Source organism: Anabrus simplex, chromosome 1, assembly GCF_040414725.1.
Source record: "Anabrus simplex isolate iqAnaSimp1 chromosome 1, ASM4041472v1, whole genome shotgun sequence".
NCBI lineage: Eukaryota > Metazoa > Arthropoda > Insecta > Orthoptera > Tettigoniidae > Anabrus > Anabrus simplex.
This window is the reverse complement of record NC_090265.1, coordinates 481289744-481314355: the sequence shown is the minus strand read 5'-3', so window position 1 is coordinate 481314355 and position 24612 is coordinate 481289744. Positions and strand designations below refer to the sequence as shown.

Sequence of the window (24612 nt, the reverse complement as noted above, 5' to 3'; positions counted from 1 at the left end):
ATGAGAATGCAAGAAGCTACTTTAGCCATGGGCGATGAAGGCTGCTGCTCTTTATTAGGTTATAAAAGTAAATGTACTTCTGGGCCATTATGGTGGGTACCTAGACATCACAATGAACACATCTCTCCTCTAAAAGGAATTCCAAGTAAGATTTGCATTATTTTCACTTCCTTATAATGTTATAAACGTTGGGCTGCGGAATGTAAAGTTATACAGAGTGAATTCCTAAGTTAGCCTTTATTTCCTCATTCTGAGTACCCTCCTGCCATTGTTCCCACCTGTTTACCAGCAATCATTCTTGCTACTTTCTTGTCTGTTACTTCTAACTTATGAATAACATATCCTGAGTTCACCCAGCTTTTGCTCCCGTAGAGCAAAGTTGGTCTGAAAACAGACCGATGTAAAGATAGTTTCGTCCGGGAGGGGAGTTCCTTCTTCCAGAACACTGTTGATCACAACTGCGAGCTTACTGCATTAGCTTTACTACAACCTGATTAAATCACTATATAACCATCCTGGGAGAACACACAACCTAAATCCTTAAAATGATCTACCTGTTCCAGCTTTATACCATCAATCTGACATTCACTTCTGTTGAATTTCTTGCCTACTGACATCAGTTTAATCTTCGAAAGGCTAATTTTTATACCATACTCATTGCCCCGATTTTCAAGTTCCAAGATATTAGACTGCAGTTTGGCACAATCTGCCATTAAGACCAAGTCGTCAGCAAAGGCCAGACTGCTTACTATATTTCCACCTAACTGAATCCCTCCCTGCCACTTCATACCTTTCAGCACATGATCCATGTAAACTACGAACAACAAAGGTGAAAGATTACAGCCTTATGTAATCCCTAAGTACCTTGAACCAAGAACTCAATTGTACCATCAATTCTCACTGCAGCTGAATTGTCAACATAAATGCCTTTGATTTTAATAATCTAACCTTAATTCCCTAGTCCCCCAATATGGCGAACATCTTTTCCATCGGTACCCTACCATATGCTTTCTCTAAATCTAAGAAAACTGTCTATTCCCCTCTTAACATTTTTCATTTACCTGTTGCATACTGAAAATCTGATTGTCAGCCCCTCTGTGGTCTGAAAGCACACTGGTTTTCATCCAACTTCCTCTCAACCACTGATCGCACTCTCCTGTCCAAGATAACAGTGAATGCTTTGCTTGGTATACTAATCAATGAGATACCTCGATAGTTGTTGCAATCTTTCCTGCTCTGTTGCTTATAAATAGATGCAGTCACTGCTTTTTTCCAATCTGCAGGTACCGTACCAACACTCCATGCTAATCTTATTACTCTATGAAGCCATTTCATCCCATGCTTCCCACTATATTTCACCATTTCAGGTCTATAGTGCTATTAAAACAATGTGCGTGTTCTAACAGCTCTCAGCGTGGTAGTAGGAGGTGGCAGTTACTATGTCAACCAGTACACGCCTCCCGTTTAAGCCAATCCCAGCTCGACACGCACTCTCCCTTTTCCTATCCCCGCTGTCTTAAAGCTACGTGAGGCAGTCGATCAGAGTTCCACGTTGCCAATATAGTATACCGTAGCACATGTGGCTGGGCTATACAACAATGTCTACTTTGAGTGATATCATTATCTGTATAGTGCATTTTTGAAATCAGCTAAATATTATAGTGCTATTGTGTTCGTGTTGATAAGTGTATAGTTATCAAGGCTGGCATTCCAGTGCAGTGTAAATGTTAGTATAGTGTCATTTTTAACACCTTCTCATGTACTGAACTCAAAATGTTGCAACCCGTTCAGAGCGCCACTAAACGATGAGGGTGACCAAGAATTTATTCACCTCGAAAAAAGGCGAGGGTAATGGGGAGGCATGGCTTTGCTATTTTTGGTCAAGCTTGCGATATGGTATGGGGCTTACGGGAATATTTCGAGGCTGAAAGGGAAGAAGGAGGCCCGCTGATAGACCTTAACAAAGTTGTAGTAAGAACAGCAGCAACATTAAAAATTTCTCAAGCTGTAGTAATTAGAATAGGGAAAGAAAAAGAAAAGAAAGAAAAGGAGCCTTGGGAAGAAGATGAAGGGGAAAGAGAGGGAGTGGATGTATCTGGACCATCGCATGACAGGTTATCAACACGGGGCAAAACCCGGCACTATAACAAACGTGTGACCAGTATGGATGGTTTCCAGGAAGGAGCAATTCGACGGCAAATATATGTATATTACAAGAGAAAGGAACACCCAACACTACAGAAACTACATAAGAGTCTTAGAGAAGATAAATTGTTTCGAATCTCCCTAAATGAGTTAGGATTTCACTTTGAAAAATACTTGAACCAAACTGTTTTGATGAGGCATGATATTGTGGCTTGGCGCTGTCGCAACTTGAGGGCTGTTAGGAATGCAGATTACGAAAGCATTGTGTGATTTGATGAAACATTTGTGAATGCTGGCCACACCTTAACCAAGGGGTGGTCAGACAGAACTCCACAAGGAACAATGAAAGCCCCGTTAGGGAAGGGAGGTAGGATCATGCTGGCACTGCCCGAGGCTTTGTTCCAAATTGTTTCCTCGTTCCAGTCGCGAAAAACAGGTGGACTACCACGAAGAAATGAATGCTACTTCCTTCACGGCGTGGTTTGTAAATTCCCTCCTTAAGAACATTCCTCTCAAGTCCACCATTGTTATGGATAATGCTCCATACCCTTCTGTAATAGCAGACAGAGCCCCAATAATGCAGACGAGAAAAGCTGGCGTGCTGCCTTGGGTAGGAAGAAATGTCTTACCTCAGAATAGAAATATTGCCGTTGAATCTTGTACTACAAATTCAGAGCTAAAGGAGCTTGTGACAACTTACAAAATGTCATCGATGAGATAGCAAAAATGAATGGCCATCAGGTGATCAGGCTGCCTCCTTACCATGGCCATTTGAACCCCATAGAAAATATTTGAGCACAAGTGAAGGGTTACGTAGCTGAAAACAAGAGATTCACCATTACTGAAATAGAGAGACTGACCAGAGAGGGTACTGAGAAAGTCACTGCAGAAAAATGGGCCTCTGTGGTGAACCATACATGGGAACTGATGTAAAAGCAGTGGATAAAGGAAAGAGTTTTGGAATACTGTGCGGAAGAAATGATCATCTCCCTCGGTTCCGGTTCCAGCTCCGCAGGTGAAGGAAGCGATTCCTCCGTGGGAGTTGCTCCACTCGCACGTGAAGGTGAGTAATTTTCTACTGTGATGAACTTCTCCAAAGTGCATTTTAAAGCTGAGTAACCAGTTTGGGAGTCTGCTCTCTGATAATTGTGTCTTCTCACGAGAGTTTAATCCTGATGTAAACATGGCATGTCCATGCCTCCGCCAAAGAAAGAGTTGTGATTCGCTGAGCGTGTAGTACCGATCTCTACCCCGCCAACGTCTCGTGTTCGGACGTACAGGGCTGCGCATCGCACACGACAACAGTGTGAAGATCTGAACTTAAACAACTAAACCTAGATTCTGTTCACTTAGTTTATTCAACACATTCACAATGGTCACTTCTGAGCGGTTTTCCTCTTTTGTGCTTTATTACACGCGATGGTCCTACCTCTTGCTCCATTTCTCTCACTATGAATACTGACACTGACTGCTGCTGCAAGAAGCAACACCTTATCTCCATGCTGTACAGCTTGAGACTTTCCCTTACTAAGAGAAGTCTTCCTGTATTACACCACGCATTGTGTCTTCATTTCTCGTTATTTAATCATTTTTTTAAACGTATATATACCGGTATGTATGATAACCATATTTTAATTTGATTACGTACTCTTCCAAACTTTATAAATGTAATAAACTCAAATATAATCACATCAATGCGACGTACTACTTTTCTTCGAGCCCGCATACATTCAAATGAGTGCGACGGTTGCTTCTTCAGTCAACTACGTTTATATCCACGTGCAAAGACAAGGTGCTCCACCTATTTGTTTACATCAGGATTAAACTCTCGTGAAAAGCGGTATAGCATCATATTCATAAAATGTAATTTCAGATTTTTCTAAACAATTGGTAATGCAAATGATCCAGTTTTAGCATGAAGTCCACAAAACTGAAGAGATCTTTCCAGCACCCTTCGAAATTTTATTTTTTTTTTTTTTTTTTTTTTTTTTTTTTTTTTGAAAATAATTATAAATTCTTCTTCTGTGCTCCCTCCTCATTAAGGTGGATGGACTTCGATTTTTGGAATTTTAGACAAGGCACGTGAGATTTTGGAAATTAGGAATCACGACCTATGGGTAGAATATATAAGGTTTTTTTGTTTTGCTTTGGATTTCAATAAAAAGAGGTCCCATGACTAATGATTGCAAGTTTAAAGGTACTGGAAACTACAAGACAGACTTTTACCTCTCACAACTCTAATTCCAGTTATAGCTGGCATCTTAAATTGTGCCGTTGCCTATGACAGTCCGAACAATTTCTCCTCTTTGTATAAAATTCTCTTAGATATTTCTCACCCTAACCCGGATTTGAACCCAGAAAGTGCCATTCTGATACTGAAATCTATCTAAAATTAAAATCAATTTTCCGGAGATCGGCGAATAAAAGCCTATGAGGAAGGCGAATGAGGAGTTTGTCTTACGATATTTGAGCTGATAAAATTACTGCTCCAGTATTCGGGAGATTGTGGGTTCGAACCCCACTGTCGGCAGCCCTGAAGATGGTTTTCCGTGGTTTCCCATTTTCACGCCAGGCAAATGCTGTGGCTATACCTTAAGGCCACGGCCGCTTCCTTCCCACTCTTAGCCCCTTCCTGCCCCATCGTCGCCATAAGACCTATCTGTGTCAGTGCGACAAAGCAAATCAAAAAAAAAGAAATTACTGCTGAGCCACCTTGGAATAATAGCAACAATATTTAACGTTTTTCTAATACTCTCATGATCCCCGTACATGGATATTATTTTCCGCAGAGCCTAGCGCAGAACGAGAGGTGTATTGTGATGTAGTAACTCCTGCCGGATCGTGGAAACACAGCGCTCCCACTCCTTTGCTTGGCGCCACGTGCTGCGAACTGTCAGAACACGCACGATGTTTTAATAGCACTGCAATATTATCTATTCCTGCTGCTTAATGACAGTGGAGTTTATTTACCATCCTTTCCACTTCCTCAAGCGTAATTTCAGCAACATCATTTTCCTCCCTGTCAGCTTGGTTGTTCGCTACACCAGCAGGAAGATTTCCTTTTACGTTGAGAAAATTTTCTAAATATTCCCTCCACCTGTCCAGTGATTCTCTGGGATCTATCACGAGTTCACCTGAATTACCCAAAACACTGTTCACTTCCTTTTTCCCCCCCTCCTTAGATTCTTTATTACTGTCCAGAAAGGTTTCCCTGCTGCTTGACCTAGCCTTTCCAGGTTATTACCAAAATCTTCCCACGACGTCTGTTTGAATTCAACAGCTATTTGTTTTGCTTTGTTTCATGTACGTATAATTCCCTGTCTGTATCAGCCCATCTTTGGAGCCATTTCTGATAAGCCTTGTTTGTATAAGCTTCTCTCACTTCATGATTTCACCAAGATGTTAGCTTGTTCCCACCTTTACACACAGTCGTTCCTAGGCATTCCCTTGCTGTTTCTACTAAAACATCCCTGTATGCCACCCATTCTCTTTCTATATCCTGAACCTGCGTACTGTCCACTGTTCGAAACTTCTCACTAATAATATCCGTGTACTTCTAATTTCCTTGTCCTGGAGATTTTCTACCCTTATTGTTTGCAGACAGATTTCACTTTCTTTATCCTAGGCCTAGAGATATTTAGTTCACTACAGATCAGATAGTGGTCTGTATCATCAACTCATTAATAAATATCATTATTGGTGCAGCGGTCATGCTATATTTCTTTCAGCAAGAATCATTTTCATGTTACGATAAACTTTTCACCTCCATTTTCCTGTCTGAACTGCCCGCGCTGGACAGTGATATTGAGAATTCACAGCCAAAGCATTTCCATCCATTGGTGCTAGCCCTGGACCTCAGGAAGGAAACAAAAGACGGCATGATGAAACTGAATGCCACAGAAGAGACAGTGTCTACAGCGAAATAGTGGCCGTAGTTACGTATCTATATTTCTCTATTCTCCGGACCACCTTTTGAACAGGCTAAAGCTGAAGTAACGTCATTGCCTCTTCACACTCGCCGTTGTTGCCAAATGAACCGGCGCGTGATTCGAAGTTGTACTCCAGCACTATAATACAGCACAGCTCAAGGATTGTACGTCGAGTGCATTTAAAAGAATTAGGGGCCTAATACTTGAACGTATGCATGTTAGAATCCCATACCTTCTTTTAACGGCGTACATCTTCACACAATTGATTTACTGACTTACATTTTTAATGTACTAACTACAATATCACGCATAAAGCATTGCGAATGAATTCTTTTGACACATACAGTAAGCATTATATTCATTAAATTAATTCATAAAGTTATTATTATTATTATTATTATTATTATTATTATTATTATTATCATCATCTAAATATATGGCCTGATTCCTTTCGAAGGAATCCATTCCAAGTACTTGAAATGAGCCTGCTGGAGAGGTCTGACACGCTACTCACGAGCGATTGATGACTAAGCGAGAGAAGTGATGATTATGTACTCGCACTGGAATTGAAACTGACAGGGGAAGTTGGCGATCCATTCGAAAACCTGTCCCACCTCCGCTTTGTCCAGTACAATTTCAATAAATTAATTATTACAAATATATTTTTATAAAACACATTATTACGTATTATTATTATAATCATGCAGGAGGTTTGAGCGTCAGCTTACCTTGTGCCGCAGTAATTTATCTGTATCGCTGTCGAGTGGCTGCACACCCAAATTGGAGTCGGGGTCAGCACATGAGGTATCATCACCGGAGCTGGAGCTGTCATCGTTGAGATTGATCACAATCTTGTCGTGAAGAAGTTCTATGAGGCCATCAGCTTCCCACATGCAATTCTCCGTCTTTTTCACGTGTTCTACATGATTTCGCCATTGTTCCGAAGTAACTTTACGTATTCCCTCTCGCATTATTTGTTCCACTTCTGGGAGCTTGTAATGTTTGTTGTTAGCCGCAATATATCCCTTCACTTGGCTCCACACAAGTTCTATGAGATTTAGCTCGCAGTGATACGGAGGGAGACGTAACCCCTCGTGACCTGCAGCTGCTGCCAGATTGTCAATGTGATAGTTGGCATCATAATTTGCACAAATTTTATTGAGTATTTCCACAAGTTGAAGTTTATTCATAGAGGATTCACAAGTAATATTTTTCTCTGTCAAGGGTTTCGTGGCACTTTTTGTGGGCACACGCTCGATTTTCACTGAGTGATATGAAGCATTATCTAGGACAATAACTGAATTAGGTGGTATATTCGGTAATAGCCGCTTCGTGAAATATTCCTCGTATCGCACACCGTCCATTTCCCCATTATTGTCGCCTGTCTTCTTGCCCACGAATATAAGTTCTGCTCCCTAAACGAACCTACATTCAGTCCCTGCATGAATCAGCAGTACACGCCCCCCTTTGCCCGAGGGTGCCTTGCTACCTGTGGTGAGGCCCTCTCTCCATGCCTGTGTAGCTGTCTTAATAGATGTATCAACCCAAACCCTGGACCTAGTGTGGCCGGCGTTTGCCCATGCCTCATCTGTGTACACTACGGCTTTTCCCTTGGCCCTTACTTCGCGAATACTTCGTAAATACCTATGACTCCAAGCAACAATGTCTTCCCCTGTCAATTAAAAATGATTCTCTCCTTTGCTTTATATACTTAAACCCCATATCTAAAAGTAGCCTCTGCATGGTTGTTTAGAACTTTGGAAGTTCCTTGTCCTCATTAACGATTGATACCACTTTATTTAATGTCGGTAGATCGTTCTCCCTGTACAAGACGTGGATTTTTCTCCTTATTGCCGCTCGAGTAAAGGAATCATACTTCTGAAGACGAGTTACTTTCCTTTCTGTTCCTCTATGTTTCCGAGGTGTCTCCAACTCTTTTCCGGTTTTATAATCTGCTTTGACCTTGAGCACGGTTGTATATGAAGCTCCCACAGCCTCTGCTGTCTGTCTCGCTGCTTCATGAACAGTAGTAATTCCGCCGTCAGTAGTTTTCGCTCGGAAATGCTTATAAATAGAGAGAATCATGTTTCTCTCGCCAGACGTAAAAATCTTGCGTTTCTTTTTCAACTGATAAGTCTGGTGAATTTGTGTTCAGATCCATTGCACAATAATAAGAAACCTTAGCACACAATACGCACATGCACTCTTTTCGTAAAAGCGAAGCACACTGATAAAATTCTCTCACTGCTGTTTTAAACAGACTACGATGTACGATTGGAACTGCACGCACGTGTTCAAGACATCCACTGAGTAAGTAAGCATGGCAGCTCCGCACTGACGGCACCACTGCCAAAACTCGCGCCGAGTAGCACGCCCCCTTGCCCCCCTCGCCTACCATGTGACAACACTGTAGGTGCTGCCCTTGTCACCCGCGCCATCCCCTGGTCCATACACTCACTTCCGCTTTAGTCTGCTCAAAAGGTGGTCCGGAGAATAGTAATAATGGTATTTATTAATTTACCGCTAATTTTACTGTTGATTTGCGTGAAAGTAATTATTTTCCTCTATTGAGGACAAAAATTATAATGAAATTTCAAGGATATGATTCGTTTACATAACCAGCCTTCTTTAGGACTGCTGATAGTGGGGTTCAAACCCACTATCTCCCGAGTGTAAGCTAACAGTTAACGACAAAAATTTACCCTGCACTACCTTGTGTTCCTAGCATTCTGAAGAAGTAGAAATTAATTAAATCTTACTTGGAATGAGTGTCAGAGGAGAGATGTGTTCTTTGTGATGTCCACGAATCCACTGTCCCACCCCCAGAAGTACATTTACTTTCATAACAAAATCAAGAGCAATACACGCCATTTTCTGTCGCTGACGTACCAACTTCTACTCACATGGCGCCATTCCAGTCAATTATTAATAACTAGATTCTATTACTAACGCAGGCAGAATAAAAGCACAAAGAAATAGATCATGTTAAGGAAAGAATATGGAATACAGGATAGAAATAATGTTATATAAAACTTACCTTAATGTAGTGATGAATACAGGCCTGTCGCAGTTTTCAGCTTTTAACTTAACCAATCCAGACCAAGGGTGTTTCCACAAGAAGTTGAGGCCTAAGGCTGCTTTGCGGCATCTTGCCTGGTGGCGTACGTTCCCAGACCCCCTTTGCTTGTCCACATATCACTGGTCATCCAGGCTTCGCAGCTCCCATTCTGTGGGCTTAGTTCCTGAATAGAGTGGTCGGCAGCTTTGTGTACTGCTAGACTATACCTGTCGCGAGAAGGCCATGAGATGTATACGAAGGATAGTCGTTCTGCAAGTACGTGTGTGCGGTGAAAGTTTGGTAGTGCGGGTGGAAGTATTGATTTCCTTTGTACTGGTAAAATTCAGTATAGCAACCGTTGCGTCACTGCCCGACAGATTGCAGTTGAACCTTCAGGAGGGACAGGTACACAGGATGGCACTTGAAATTGCTTTTTAGGAAGTGGGAGCAAATAGATTATAAAGATAGGCCTAATAGTGAAAACACTCTAAATGTGCATAGCTTTCAGGCGAGACAGTGCAACTATCGGCTTACAGTGTAAAAATGAACAGCTATCGACTGCTCCTTGTGGCTGCTATGATATAATACCTAAACCAGAGATCTTGAAATTTCAGCTATAGACGAAAGTTGGTTTTAAGTTTTAAAGGAATTATGGAATAGCTTTTTAAGTACAAAATATTTGATCTGAGGTTATAACATTTTAATAGTCACGAAATAAGGCATGAAAAGCAACATCCACTTTAGACTAAAACTGCTGTATTTTTAATGTGATAGCCTACTGTCTAGGCTACAATTTTCACACGTGACAACTACAGTATATACATTCAAAAATAACTAAGCCCACTGTACGCATACTATATTCCACGAATTAAAGTTTAGTCGTGACAAATTTCTGTAACGATTTGCATACAACTACCGGCCAGGCAACCATATGTACTGACAACCATGTACACATACCATAATTATTTATATTCTATATTATGTACATCCAAATGCACTTGAACATGAAATTACATATGCGTTACTTTCTGGAATTTGGCATTTTTTCTTTTTCTGCTGAGATATGTAGCAACCATTTGTTTTATTTACAAAAGCTTTATTAAGGACTGCAAAGTATTTATGGGCCAACAAGGAATAACAATTGGATGCTGTTATGCATTAGACAAGCGCCAAAAGTTGGTTTCGACATATTCACGTTTAACTTTAGGTTTATGTGTAAATTCGAGCAAACATAATTTTGCTCAACATGGTATTCCTGTTGTTGTAGGATAACAGATTGCACCTTCTCATATTTCAACATTTTTGTACTCACACCACGTAGAAAAAATGGCACTTAGTCTACTGATGCAACATTATCTGCATTCGTCTGCGATCTGTGTGATAGGTTTTTTATTTTTCTCATCAGTGAGGTGTTTATTATGCATTTATGAACGCGCAGTGCAATCTACAAGTCTTAGGGAATAAAGGAAGAGAGATAATCTGTCTTGACGTTGCCTAGGCAACGGTCTTGAACTTCCGCGAGCAGGGTCAGCTGTTTCGTTCGTAAACATGGCAGGATTGAATATCACTTATATTGAAACTGAGCTGAATATGGGCGAAAAAAGTGACACAGAATCCTTGAGTAGGGATGCAGGTGAATTTTTAATGAGTGAATAATGTATCAACGAAGATAATTTTAGTGATAACAGTGATATGAATGAAAACGAATATCGATAAATCGGACCTGATGGCGATGCCACGGCAATTCAGGTAACACAAATATTACGTTTCGTTACTCCGAATGATTAAATGGATGGTGTTGAACTTGCGCATAATTCGGAAAGAGTATTAGGGGAAAGAGATTGTTTATTATGTATGTTAGGAGGAGAAAAACTATTCAGTGACATAGCCTATTGCACATATAACAATGCATCCTTCAAACAGTCGCATTCCGGTATGATAAAAACAGAATGGGAAGACCCTTGCCCAGATGAAATAAAATCTTATATACCTACATGGGCATCATTCCACTTCCAAAATCACGTGATTATTGGTTTTGAGGGATTCAGACAACATAGGAATGTGACAAATGCAGACTGTCTCTGTGTCGAGTATCATGAGGAAGGGCGGGGGGGGGACACACATTATGACTCTAAACAGAATTCATTGTGATCAGTAGTTTTTACTGTATTTAATTTTTTCTGAAACAATACGGTCTGTTTCAGTTTTTGCTAAATAATAGGTCGAAACCTGAGGATAAGCGGAGTGAAAATGCAGGCGGGAAAGGGTTAAGGTATATCTCATGTGTAAATAATGTATTACAATGCTATACCAATAACCGCTTACTGTTGAGTACCTATTGAATAAGACTTCAGAAAATTGAATGTGACCGCAGTCGTGATTAAATCCCCAATCTCCTGTCCGGACAGGCGCACCAAGTTCTCGATCCACCACGATCCGCGCCACAACTCCGACACATTATTCAAGTTTTAGATGGAGAAACTCTAGAAGGGTAGCTGTTCCCTAAAGTCATTGCTATAACCACTTGATTTGACAAATTTCAACTGATCTGAGTCAAATACAAATGGTAAGAAATGAGCCAATGTAGTCTATACAATGCACTGTAAATTTCCTTATGGAATTTCCTTCACGATCCGCCTATTATGTTACGAGAGTACAGTACTGACATGATATTTTCAAGCCTGTGGGTAAGTTTTGTTATGCTTAAGACAAGTTAGTTGCAAAGTAGAATGGCTTCTCACATGCCATTAGGGGCCGACAACCTAGATGTTAGGCCCTTTAAACAAACATCATGTTAGAGAAATATTTAACAATTTTTGCATTAACTGCAAGGTCATTTACCTGGTTAAAATTTGAGTGTTTTGTTCATATGTTAGCACCTAAAATGAAAACAAATAAGAGAAAGGAATATTTACAAATTACACATCATGCTCGTGACGTTGAAGATTTTACATTAACTTCACTGTCATTTACCTCACTAAAACTGCAGTGATTTGTCTCAGATAATTTTCGAAAAGTTAGGGGTTGCGATACTTTCCCGTTTTGAGAAGTATGTACTGTTTCCTGGCTTATGAACTATCCCCTGCAGCATTAGAAGTCCAGTTATAGTGTTTTTATCTCAGTTGGATTTGTATCCACCCCATCTCTTGCTCGTGACCATAGTTTCAAGTTCGAATGGGCTTCTAAAACTGTTTAGCATACACATTGGTCTGTTCGGCAATAAGTTGAAACATATCATCACCTATGAACTGTTAAAAATATTCCAAGAGATTGGATTCATCGTCGAAGTCTACATTTACATCACTAGCACCAGAAAATACAAATTTCTGGCAGGAAACGCGATGCGGCGGGAAAGGTTGAAACATGTCTAGCACTTTTGCCTTCATCCGATCCGTCATGTTCACATTGTTCTTCACTCCCATTCTCTGAACCACTTTCACTATGACTTGCCTTCCTCTGTATCAAACCACTCCTCTTTGGATTTCTGAGAAGATAAATCGTCTCAATCATTCTCAAAGTGTTGAAAAATGTAGTCTTTTTCGAGCATTTCGAACTCACGCTTTGAACTAGATGCTCCCATATTTGGCCTACTGCGGACAAGTAGCACCGCACGGTTGTAAAATAAAAACAAATAAGCTTCAAGAAGTGTGACGTGGTATTTGCTGCCATCATGCGGGAAACACATCAATTAAGACAATACACGACGCGGCAAAGTAGCTCGTCATACCCAGGAGATTTTCGTGGTAAAAGACAAGTACATATATATTCGTCATGCCCGTTACCCTGTAACATTTAGCGTACGAATATATATGTCGTGCCCTGTTGAGGTTAAACTAAGTAAAGGATATGAAGGTCTGTTTATGTGGTTATAATTACCTTATTCCAAGAAAAATAAAGCGATTCTGAAAGGAAGTATTGAATTTTTTGATTACTTATCTCAAACATAATAGGAACAGAAAATGTGATTAAAAATATTTGCTCCCATAAATTCACACCAAACACTGCACAGGTAATTAATTGTTACTCTCGGTTCATTCAGTCTCGAAATCAGGATCTCCATTGAATCCATCTTTGTCGTCCATGATATCAGAATCTCCTTGAAGTTTCTGGTAGAATTTTTGGCATCTGCAGGTGCATCAGCTTCAGAGATAGGTTTTCCATTTGGCCCACAAAGGTATTAATGCTTGATGAAAGGGAACTGTAGTTTTCTGTGGTGGTCCCAGTATTATTTAGATTTCCTTAGATTCACCATCAAATTTAGTTTTGACGTACATAGTGGACGGCTGTGGTTTCAAGAGCTGGGTTTCTTTCAGTCTTAGCCAGTTTATCTTGCAACCACGGACATCAGTTTTCCACGATCTTTTTTTTTTTTTTTTTTTTCAAGTTCTACTGAACTGAACTGAACTGAACGTGTTTTCCACCGGGGCAGGTCAGCTAGTTTAACATAAATATAGGTTAAAATAAGGACTTATAGTTCATTTTTTTATTCATTTAGTTTAATGTAATGGGATGAAAAAGGGGGGGAAACCTGAAAATTATCGGATTGCAAGTAAACTCTGTTGGCCGTTCGAATTAAATATTTAACTGGAGTGTTCCACTGAACAACAGTATTCATTGATAAAAAGACTTTAATTTACATACACAAAATAACTTTCAGGTTATATTTGTTTATTATTTATTTATTTATTTTATGCCATTGTAAGTGACGAAGTTAGGGCTCATGGCCCTCTCTTACACTTAATCACTACGTACAGTACATAATCACATACTTTGGTAAAATAACATTAACAGTCCCTAGGAGCTACCTAAATTTATGGAGTAATATTATAACAGATTATAATTGTTATTTTTAATGATTAATATTATCCAGCCTATCTACATCACCTAAAAATAGTTCTAAATCACGCTTGCACTCATACACACTAACATTCATACAAGCTGGTCATGTATTTAAGAGGAAATCTCGACAAGACCGTTTAAATGAGACTGTTGAAGTGCTATTACGTATACTGACAGGGAGTGTGTTCCATAGCCTTGCCCCAGACACTTGGAAAGAGTTGCTGTATACAGATGAATGATTAACCGGTATCATAAGGGTAGAAGTCGATCTGGTGTTATGACCATGGATAGATGAGAGGAAGTTAAAATGTGAGGATAGGTATTCAGATGTAGATTCGTTCAGAAGTCGAAAAATTAGTGTTGCAGTATGTAAGTTCCTTGGTTGATCAATTTTCAGCCAGAATAGCTTCTCGTAATAAGGGGAAATATGCGTCCTAAAGTTAAAAGAAAATAAAAATCGTATGCAAGAGTTCATTGCCCTTTGAAGTTTCATAGTCTGTTCTGCAGTTACAATAAATAGTTAAGAATGAATAATTCAATCTCTGTGAATAATAATTCAATTAAGCCAACCCAGCCGTTTATGAACGGTGCCAAACAAAATAAAAAAATTAAAGAAGTAACGTCGATGGATGGTACCCTAATAAAATATCGAATAATAGCTATGCTACTAACAGCAACTAACATGAAACTGGATTTAAACAAATGGTCATCCTTATATGAAACTGACGTTGATTTTAATGATCATTACCATCACTGTGGCAAGAAACAAATATATTAAATTCACTGCAATCACCTGTTAAAAATTAGTAGAACTCGGTTTGATAATCACCACCATCATGGCTCGAAAAGAAAAGTACTAATTGGTATCTGTGATCAATACCAGTGTAAAAATGTTAGTGACAAATTAACATAAGTAATCAACATTACCATTAATGTGGATAGTTAACTTTAATAAGCAACACCACCGTTGACAAAGAAAATGAATAGTTAACTTTAATAATAACCACCATTAAGAAAGTGAAGAAAATGAAACTCTATCAATGAAGATCGAACTAGGGAATGCTCTATCTTAATGGACTTTAACTCTGCTGTTGATGAGGTCTGAAATAATGGCATAACATATCTCTGCGTTGTCATGTCCTTCACCCTAATAAATGAATATCACCTTATTTGCAACTAACTATTCTGTCACTGGGCGAGTTGGTCGTGCAGTTAGGGGCGCGCAGCTTTGAGCTTGCATCCGAAAGATAGTGGGTTCCAACCCCACTCTTGGCAGCCCTGAAGATGGTCTTCAGGCGGACAAGAGGAATAATTTTTGTTCACATGCTGCGATGTGCCGATGTTAGCACTGTCTCCCTGCGGTCAAACACACTCTGGATTACAGTTTTCACCAATCTGAATTATATAACAGACCTCTGGTTCTTATCCAGCACCCAGGCTAATTAATTGACTTTATCACGACCAGTATGAGTTGTTCTGCATTACCTGTACATGAATTTAGACCACGGGCGAGCACAGGTATAAACTTGCGAACCGTCGATCATAGAATGCTCAGTCACTGATGTGCCCTTTTAGTATATCCATACGTTTTGGTGCAAGGATTCAGTGAAAATATTGTACTACATTGGCCAACTTTGCCATCCGACGGGTCTTGCACATATAACTGGATGGAGTTATGCATCAATAGACTAAGCGCCATTTGACGAAAATTGAGATTTTAGCACTATCTTGTAGAGAAAAGCTTGAACTACTTATAATAAATTCTCCACTGTCTTACAAGAAAGCATTAGTTGTCAGTAAACTAAAAACCTAAGCAACATATCGGGAATCAGTTAAACTGTAAATTGCATCAGTAGACTATGCAACGTTCCATTTTGCATCATTAGACAAAGTGCCTCATTCCTCACATTGCATCGTGGATGACAGCAAGGGAGCCCGCGTTTTCGATAGTGCTACGTTATTGACGTCGTGATACACTGAGTGGGTTATCAAATTTTACCAGGAACTTCAAGGAGATTCTGACATAGTGGGCGGCATAGATGGATTCAGTGGACAACCTGATTTTGAGTTTGAGTGAACTGAGAGCAACAGTCTTATTACTTGCCCATTGTTTTATATGAATTTATGGGAGCAAATAATTTTAATCACACTTTCTGTTCCTATTCTGTTCGACTGAGATAAGTAATTAAAATTCTATACTTTCTTTCAGAATCACTTTATTTTCCTTGGAATAAGGTAATCATAACCACATATACCGACCTTTGTATTCTTTACTTCGTTTAAGGGACTGGCATTCTGATGACGATTATAATGGTGATGACGATGCCTGTTTAAAGGGGCCTAACATGTAGGGCAACGGCCCCTAATGGTATGAGAGACTGCTATTCTACTTAGCAACTAATGTGTGTCTGTAGCAGAACAAAACTTACCCTTAAGGCTTGAAAATATCACTTCAGTACTGTACTCTCAGAACGTAATAGGCCTATCATGAAGGAAAATCCATAAAGAAATAAGCATTGCATTGTGTAGACTACAATGGCTCACTTCTTACCATTTGTATTTGACTCAGATCAATTGAAATTCGTCAAAGCAATAAGTGGTTATAGCAGTGACTTTAGGGAATAGCTCCCCTTCTAGAGTTTCTCGATCTAAAACTAAATAATGTGCCGGAGTTGTGACGCGGCTCACGATGGTCCAAGCACTTAGTGCAGTGGGAGATTCAGGTTTTAATCACGACTGCAGTCACATATTTTTTGAAGTCTAACTCAAGAGATACTCAACAGTAAGGGATTATTGGTGTAGCATTGTGATGCATTATTCGCACATGAGGAATACCTTAAATTGCATCAGTAGACTAAGCACCATTTTTTCAAGAAAATCTATGAATTGTGGATATAAAAATGTTGAAATTTGGTGAAAAGGTACAATCTATTATCCTACAACACCAGGAATACCATGTTTAACAAAATTGTGTTTGCTCGAATTTACACATAACGCTAAATTTAAACGGGAATATCTCGAAACCAACTTTTGGAGCTTGGTCTAATGATGCTTCCAATTGGGGTTCATCTTACTCAGAAAAATTTGAGCATCGCAAATTTCTTGGTCCCTTCATTTTATTTCACGTCCAACAGGTCTTAAATGCGGAAGCTTGAGTTGAGTAAAATATTACCCCCACTCTTGGTAGAGTAATCTCATGGCGTCTCTTGCTTAGTAGGTTCCCATGGTTTGGCTAAATGTTTCCAACTCATGACTATTCATCGAATTTATATGTTGTATAAATCACCAATTTAAACATGCAAGTATGTTGCAAAAAGTGGTGGAATGTGCATTTAAATACGTGCATATTTTCATGGTATTAAATACTTATACAGGGTGCATCTATGATGCTACAAATGTTAGGGATGCTGGAGGATGACAAATGGATAAATTTGAAATAAGGAATCTTAGTTTGGAAATGTTCAAGTGAAAAGTTATTATTAATCCAAGTTGTTCAACATCCGTTCATAACAGACGCTAGAATGTCGGGATTTCGTCCCACAGCAGTTCTTTAACGTGCCAAAAGCCAACGACGTGAAGTTGTCGCCTTTAAATACCTTTAAAAGCCACCGACCTCAGTTGGGTTTGAACCCATTAGCTTGGGATTCGTAGACCAGCACCGTATCCACTACATCACTGCGCCCAACAGTCAAAAGTTATCTGTCTGATACCTCCGACTGTACTATACACTACATATGCTAAGAGTACAATAGGGGAGACAATCCCGACATTCTAGCGTCTGTTATGAACGGACGTTGAACAACTTGGATTAATAATAACTTTTCACTTGAACATTTCCGAACTAAGATTCCTAGGATAATAACTCAGTGACTCCAATGCAGATTGTGTACTGACTTGATCAGTGTGTGATGTCTGTACTGTAGGCTTCAGTCTTTGTTTACGGGTTGAAGTGCTAAGTTGATCAGCACTATCCAAATGGAGTTGTATCTGGTTATGGAACTTGCAGATATGGTTTTTGTGTATGGGCAAGCAAATGGAAGCAGCAGAGTTGTACACGACCAAATATCCATGTTGGAGACATCCGGCTCACACCATGTTTCCATGACTGTTCTAGCGATTAAGTGAAATGGGGCAATTAGTACCATAGTACATTGACCGAAGAGGAAGATGAATCACACGGACTCCTGACTTAGAAGATGCAGTGCTTACTCGTGTGGATGAGGCGCCTGCAATCAGAACTTGAGCAGTTGCACATGAAATGCAGTTACACCCCTACCGTCCACAGAAAGTGCAGGCTTTGAGTCCTGCTGACTTCGCATCTGGAGTAGTGATCGCCCAACGGGTCTTGCACCGTATTGCAGTCGATCCTCAGTTTCCTGTGTGTGCTTTTCACAGATGAAACATGTTTTAGGATTTCGCATTTATTTTGTGTATGTTTTAATATGGCTGATGGTGACCCCGAGTAGGGTTGAAACTAGTCCCATGTAATGTAAATACAACTTAGTATTGAATAGGTGGAAAACTCTATTGTGCATTATTTATATGAAACCTGTTTCACCAGAGACGGAATGCTAAATTGTCACAGTAGTCATGTTTGGGCAGGTGAGAATCCCCACTCTACAGTTGTGAAGAACCATCACCACAAACTTTCAGTCAACGTGTGGGCAGGCATAGTCAATGATTCCGTAGTAGGCCCGTTTCTTCTTCCTCCCCGCCTAAATGCAGCAGTGTACACAGTGGTGCTCAGAGATGTACTACCCTGGGACACATCGCACTTGCCCTTCATCAGCGGATGATGTTCCAACATGATGGAACCCCACTTCACTTTGGACTGAGGGTTCGTGAACACCTGGATCAGACATTCCGTGAAAAGTGCATAGGAAGAGGAGGTCCTGTTTCGTGGCCCTCTCGTTCACTTGATCTCACCCCACTTGATTTCTTCTTGTGGGGCTGTGTGAAAAGCCTTATGAATGAGACACTTGTCAAGAATTCTCTTGGCAAGAATTCTCGCTGCCTGCGAAGCTGTTAAAATGACACCGGGGATATTTGACTGGGTACGACACACCTTTGTGAGACAATGCCATGCCTGCATTGATGCAGGCAGACGCTATTTCGAACATTTGTTGTAAATGGAGCAGCTTGTGAAATTCATGCAGGTCAACGGACTTAAGTGAATAGAATTTTGCTTAACTTTTGACTCGTTTTGTTTCCGGAGTATGGCCCCTTATCTCAAATTGATCTATTTGCAGTCTCCAGCATCCCTGAAAGTTTGTAACATCACAAATACCCCCTGTATGAAATGCAAACTTAACATTCCTTTACTAGACTCACGCAATTCTCCCACACCAATACATAAAATCAGTATCATGAATAAACAACGGAATGAAAAACAAAAAATCACACTGCTTACAGCTGCGGCTGTTCCACTAATACAAACAATCTGTGCTTAGTTTATATCACTGTTCACTCTTAAAACAGGCTCATATCTCCTAGATAAGACAGTGTGTTAATTAATACACATGATAAATAGTAAGGTTGTAAGAAAACTGTGAAAAAGAAAAATCATGAAGAAACCCTTAAATACACATTCCTCTTTCATTTTACATTGCACACCCTTCTTTTCCCGTCCATAATTTACTTTGCATTACACTACAACAGTCTTCTCAAATTTGTCCGGTATAGATCTGTGGTGTTTGTTAAAACTGGCTTCATTGCAGAGAATGATCTCTCTACATCTACGGATGTAGCAGGAAAGTACTTGAATTCGGGAACGAGTGTAGGTGTTAAACATTCTGGAAGATCCACATTATCAGTACCAGTCAAATACAGTCGAACCTCGATAATTCGAAATCTGTTAATTCAAAATCCCGCCTAATTCGAAGCAGCTCTCGTTCCCGGAAACATGAGATACAGTTTTGCATGTTATTTAAATTGTTTAATTCAAAATACGGATAATTCGTAATTCGAAGTACAATGTCGCCCCATTACCGAAATTCAGACATTTAATTCGAAACTGCCTTTACATTTTAAAACAATAGTATGTTACAGAGTAATTTCTACTCGAAATTTATCCGCTCTGCGTCATAATACGCGCGTTCCGGAACGTGGAAGGGTAGTGTTCCGCACTTACACTCACTTCGGTGGGTCTACAGTGCGCTTCATGATTGCTAAATTGAATGAAATCGGAATTCTTTTGTATTCAACCTTTTAAGGAACGCCGTAATATCACGCAACAGGCAGTGTGCGGAAAAACAGAATCCGCGAACACTGGCGATGCCGACAGTTGACGCAAAAGCATAGCTCAGATAATAAATTCGTAGGCACCGACCAATATTGTCATTGCTGGTGAAACTGCATTGCTTTATTTTAATGCAAGCCCAAACGGTCTTATGGTTTTAAATATGTCATAGTAGTACGTTGCAGTGCACATGGGATGGAAGCGAGAAACTTTATCCCCTCGCCATAGGAAAGTTCGATAAACCACAATGTTTTAAGGTTAAGGGCGTCGGGCACTTTCCATGCCAGTACAAAGCGTATTAAAATGCAAACAGTACAGAAATCCAAAAAAATTATGCATTTGCACAGGGGCACCGGCATAATTTATCCTCGTCTTTGAAATGTGTGATTTTTTCTTTCGTTGCGTCAGGTTATGTTTGTCATTGATTTATCCAAGTGCATTATTTGAACATTGTAAATGCACCTTGTTGGATACATTTAGGAAATAGTTTTTTCCATGGTATTTGAAAGGTTTAAACTGTGAATCGAGGCGATTGCATGTATTAATGGGTCTTTGTGACGTGGAAAGTGTTTACATTTCTGAAGTACAAGAGAAGTACCATGGCGGGAAATCGTACAAGGATAGAGTCATAGAAAAGTTTGATTTTAAGAGCATCGGATACTTCCTTTGTAAATACAAAGCATTTAAAATGCATGAAGTATAGTAATCCAGTTAATAAAGCACTTGCACATGGGAGCCAGCATAGATTTCTCCTCGTCTTTGAATCGTGCTTTTTTCTTTCTTTCTTTCTTATGTTGCGTGAGGTTATGTTTGCCAGTGAGATATCCGAGTGCATTACTTGAATACTGTAAATGCACCTTCTTGGATATATTTTAGGAATAGTTCTTTTTTCATGGCATTTGAAGGGTATAAACTGTGAATCAGGTTAAGTGCATGCATTAACGGGCCGTAGAATATTTTGTAACGCGGCAAGGGTTGGTACTTCTGAATTGCGAATTGGCGGTTAATTCGAAGTCCGATTTTTGAGTCCCAACGACTTCAAATTAACAAGGTTTTACTGTATTTGTTTATAGCTACTGTGATGTCCCAGCCTGGATTTTTTATGTCCAGCGAAATGCCAAGATGCAACCCATGTGTTTCTAACTTCTTGATTGATTCTGGTATGATTTGGAAGTGTCCTGATAAGTCCCAGTTTGCTTTTAACCATTTCATTGCCAAAAGGGTCCACGGGATTAATTCCTTTACATTTTCTTGAAGGCTGCTTGTGAAACATGTTAAAATATACACAATAAAAGTCAAAAACATGCACAATAAATTTCAAATATATGCTCTAATTATTTAATCTTCAAATGAACTTCGTTGTCAGTATTGGAAGTCTACATATCGGCAAACATAATACGCACTCACATACAAATCCAATGTCTACTGATGACTGAAGGTTATAGTTTTCTAATTTATTGAGGTTCTAATTAAAGTCTGATTCGTCCCCATAATTTTGGAAATGATCTTGGGTCATGCCTTTGCTGGCAGGACCTAGTGTTTACAGTGCACTATGTCTTCTGGTATGGGCTACAGCAATTTTATTACTTTCATTGATCTGTCTCTGTCTTATCCTTGGCTTTTACAATATGAAAGTGACTGAGGTATGAGCAATGCTAGTAATGCCATTCCTTGTGCAGGCAGTCCCTGCTATGAATGGTGTGAAAACGTTGCTCATAGGGTCGGTTGGTGCATGCATTTCAGTGGGCTTGACAGACTATATGTAATAGCAACTTCTGCTTCGGTGACGAAAGCAACAGGAAACTACCTCACTTCTCATTTCCCTAGTACGCCTCTTCAGTGATGCTTAGGCCATCTATGTCAGCTGATGGCAGAGCTGTTGAGGATTCAACCAGCCTTAGGGCTGAAGACTGAACATACTCATACATTCTAGGGTCTTTCCAAAAATTCTCCTCTAGTTTCTTGTGATTCTGGATTCATTTCCTGTCCAACGAGATTGCAATATGTTGCAAACTGTCACCTGGTAGATATAAAATGAAGAAATGGATCATTATCGATCGGTACAGGGTGTTCAAGTGATGACAAAAAAAATGGAGATGATATTTCCAAGCGGCGTGGCTCTTGGCTACTGTGAATGGTAGGTTTAGTGGTTCTTGTGATGACTGTGAATGATGGGTTCAATACGTTAACTGTGATTTGATAAGATCTGATGTTCTTTCATGAAGAAAACATGTCGCTTTTCTAATTAAAGTATTGTTTACTGAGCAAGTGGCTGTGCGGCTTGGATCATGTAGCTATCAGCTTTCATGTGGGAGGTAGTGGGTTCGAACTCCACTGTCAGCAGCCCTGGCGATGGTTTTCTGTGGTTTCCCATTTTTATGCCACTTCCCACTCATGGCCCTTTCGTAACCCATAGTCGCCGAAAAACCTATCTGTGTCGTTGCGACATAAAATAGATTGTAAAGTATCGGGTATAATCTCTTAATGTTTTCTTTACCAGGTATTTTGAAATTTATTTAAACCTGAATGTCTTTGCAGACTGAAGAACCTAATGGTCATATATTGATTAGGTCAAAATTGAATTAAATGGCTTCTACTATAACAAGGATAAAGCAAAGACTATCTGTGTTCTTGGTGCAAGGTAAAAGGAATTGGAAAAGAACTTCCTAGTTAATACTTCCCCATCCTCTTTCAAGTCATTTCATGTGCAACATTTTGTTTCTCTCTTTCTGTATATTGTCTGAACAGTTTAGTTTAAAATTTAATTTCCCTCTGTTTCAGGTCACCTCAAGAAGTTGCTCGGTATCTTGCTAGCAAAGAAATAACAGTGAAAGGCAACAATGTTCCTAATCCACTACTCTTTTTTGAGGAGGGTAACTTTCCTGAGTACGTCATGAATGAAATAAGGCAGCAGGGATTTGATGAGCCTACTGCAATTCAGGCTCAAGGTTGGCCTATAGCTCTCAGTGGTCGTGACATGGTGGGAATAGCTCAAACTGGCTCAGGGAAGACTCTTGCTGTGAGTATTTTAGACAGTGCATTTCATACTCTGTTTTTACCGTGATAGAGTTCATCACCAATTTCCATCATCCAGTTCCCACCAGGTTAGGATGTTTGTACGGCACTTTTCCATATTCCTCTATCCAACCACCATTCTTTCTTCTTACTCTGTTCTAATCCAGGTTTTTTCTAATTTTACTATTCTTGATATAGTCTTCAACCAGGTGGACGTGATTAGCAGAGTGTCTTAGCTGCTGGTTGCCCACCCTGAAGGCTGAAGTTCAAATCTTAGTCGATTCTGGGTTGAGATTTTTATCTCAAACATCACGTTGCCTCAAGTCTCTGGCCAAAACCAAAATGAGCCTGGGTTACTGCTGCAACCCCAGAAACAACTGAAATGTGCTGATTGTTTTTTGATCTTTTGCAACCACCATAGTTTGGGAGTGTCTCATCTCTACTGCCTTCTAGGTCTCCATTGTCTGCTCCAGTATCCTTCCTTCTTCCCCATCCTCTTAACATGTCCAAACCGTTGTAAGCTTTTCTCCCTCTTCCGTTTTGACATAAAGCTTCTCCACTCCATTTTCCACCATTACATCCTCATTTCTTACTCTGTTCTTTCTTGTCTCTCCTATCACTACTTAAAAATTTCATTTCTCTGGCCTGGATTTTATGCATCTTTTTGTCAGTGTTCGGGTCCCCGAAGTATATGTCAATATTGGTCATAGCCTTTTCACACTTCATTTGTACTTCCTTCCTACACATCAGGTTTCTCACACTGATAGAATCATTTTCCTGTTGAATCCTGTTACTGATCTTAACTGAGTTGCTGTATTTTCTTATGTTTTATTTTTCATGTACTGTTATTCTTAGGATAGTTCAAAAGGGGTAACATTTAAAAGAATGCTGTGGAGAGAGTGAAGCAATAAATTTAATGGGTGGAAGTGTGACGTGTGTTGTTTGGTACAAGGACTTTTCTAATGACTTATTAAATAACAATGTGTTATATACCGCATGTTGTCTTCTTATGGATAAAACTAATATCCCCTGTGTGAACAAAAGACTGGCTATGAAAACTAATGCTAACTGGTGCACATAGTCTTTGAGTTTGTGTAGTGGGTCGATTCATGGACTCCTTTAGAAAGAGAGAAGATAGAAGTCATACCATCTCGTGTATTAAAGGCAATCCGAGAACAATATCCCCAAGAAGGAGGTACATGTGTAGGAAAACGGGCTGCTGAGGGACAAAAGTGGAATACAGTGAAACCTCGTTCATGTGTTTCTCATTAACACATTTTCCCGCTTAGCACATCGTAAATCGAAGTCCTGATTCTCATCATAGTAAACCTATATAAAATACCTTGCTTATCACGTCATGAATTTTCGCTATTACCACTTAGATAGAA

At 39.7% G+C, this 24612-nt stretch overlaps 1 protein-coding gene across 3 annotated transcripts in view; it reads left to right on the top strand.

Moving 5' to 3' along the window:
• LOC136856977 (uncharacterized) overlaps positions 1–24612 on the top strand; it is a 218443-nt gene that overhangs the window by 5800 nt on the left and 188031 nt on the right. For all 3 annotated transcript variants that reach the window (XM_067135299.2, XM_068225022.1, XM_067135300.2), the window contains exon 4: positions 22991–23228. In XM_067135299.2, coding sequence (XP_066991400.2) covers positions 22991–23228 — 238 coding nt within the window. The remainder of the gene's footprint in view (positions 1–22990; positions 23229–24612) is intronic.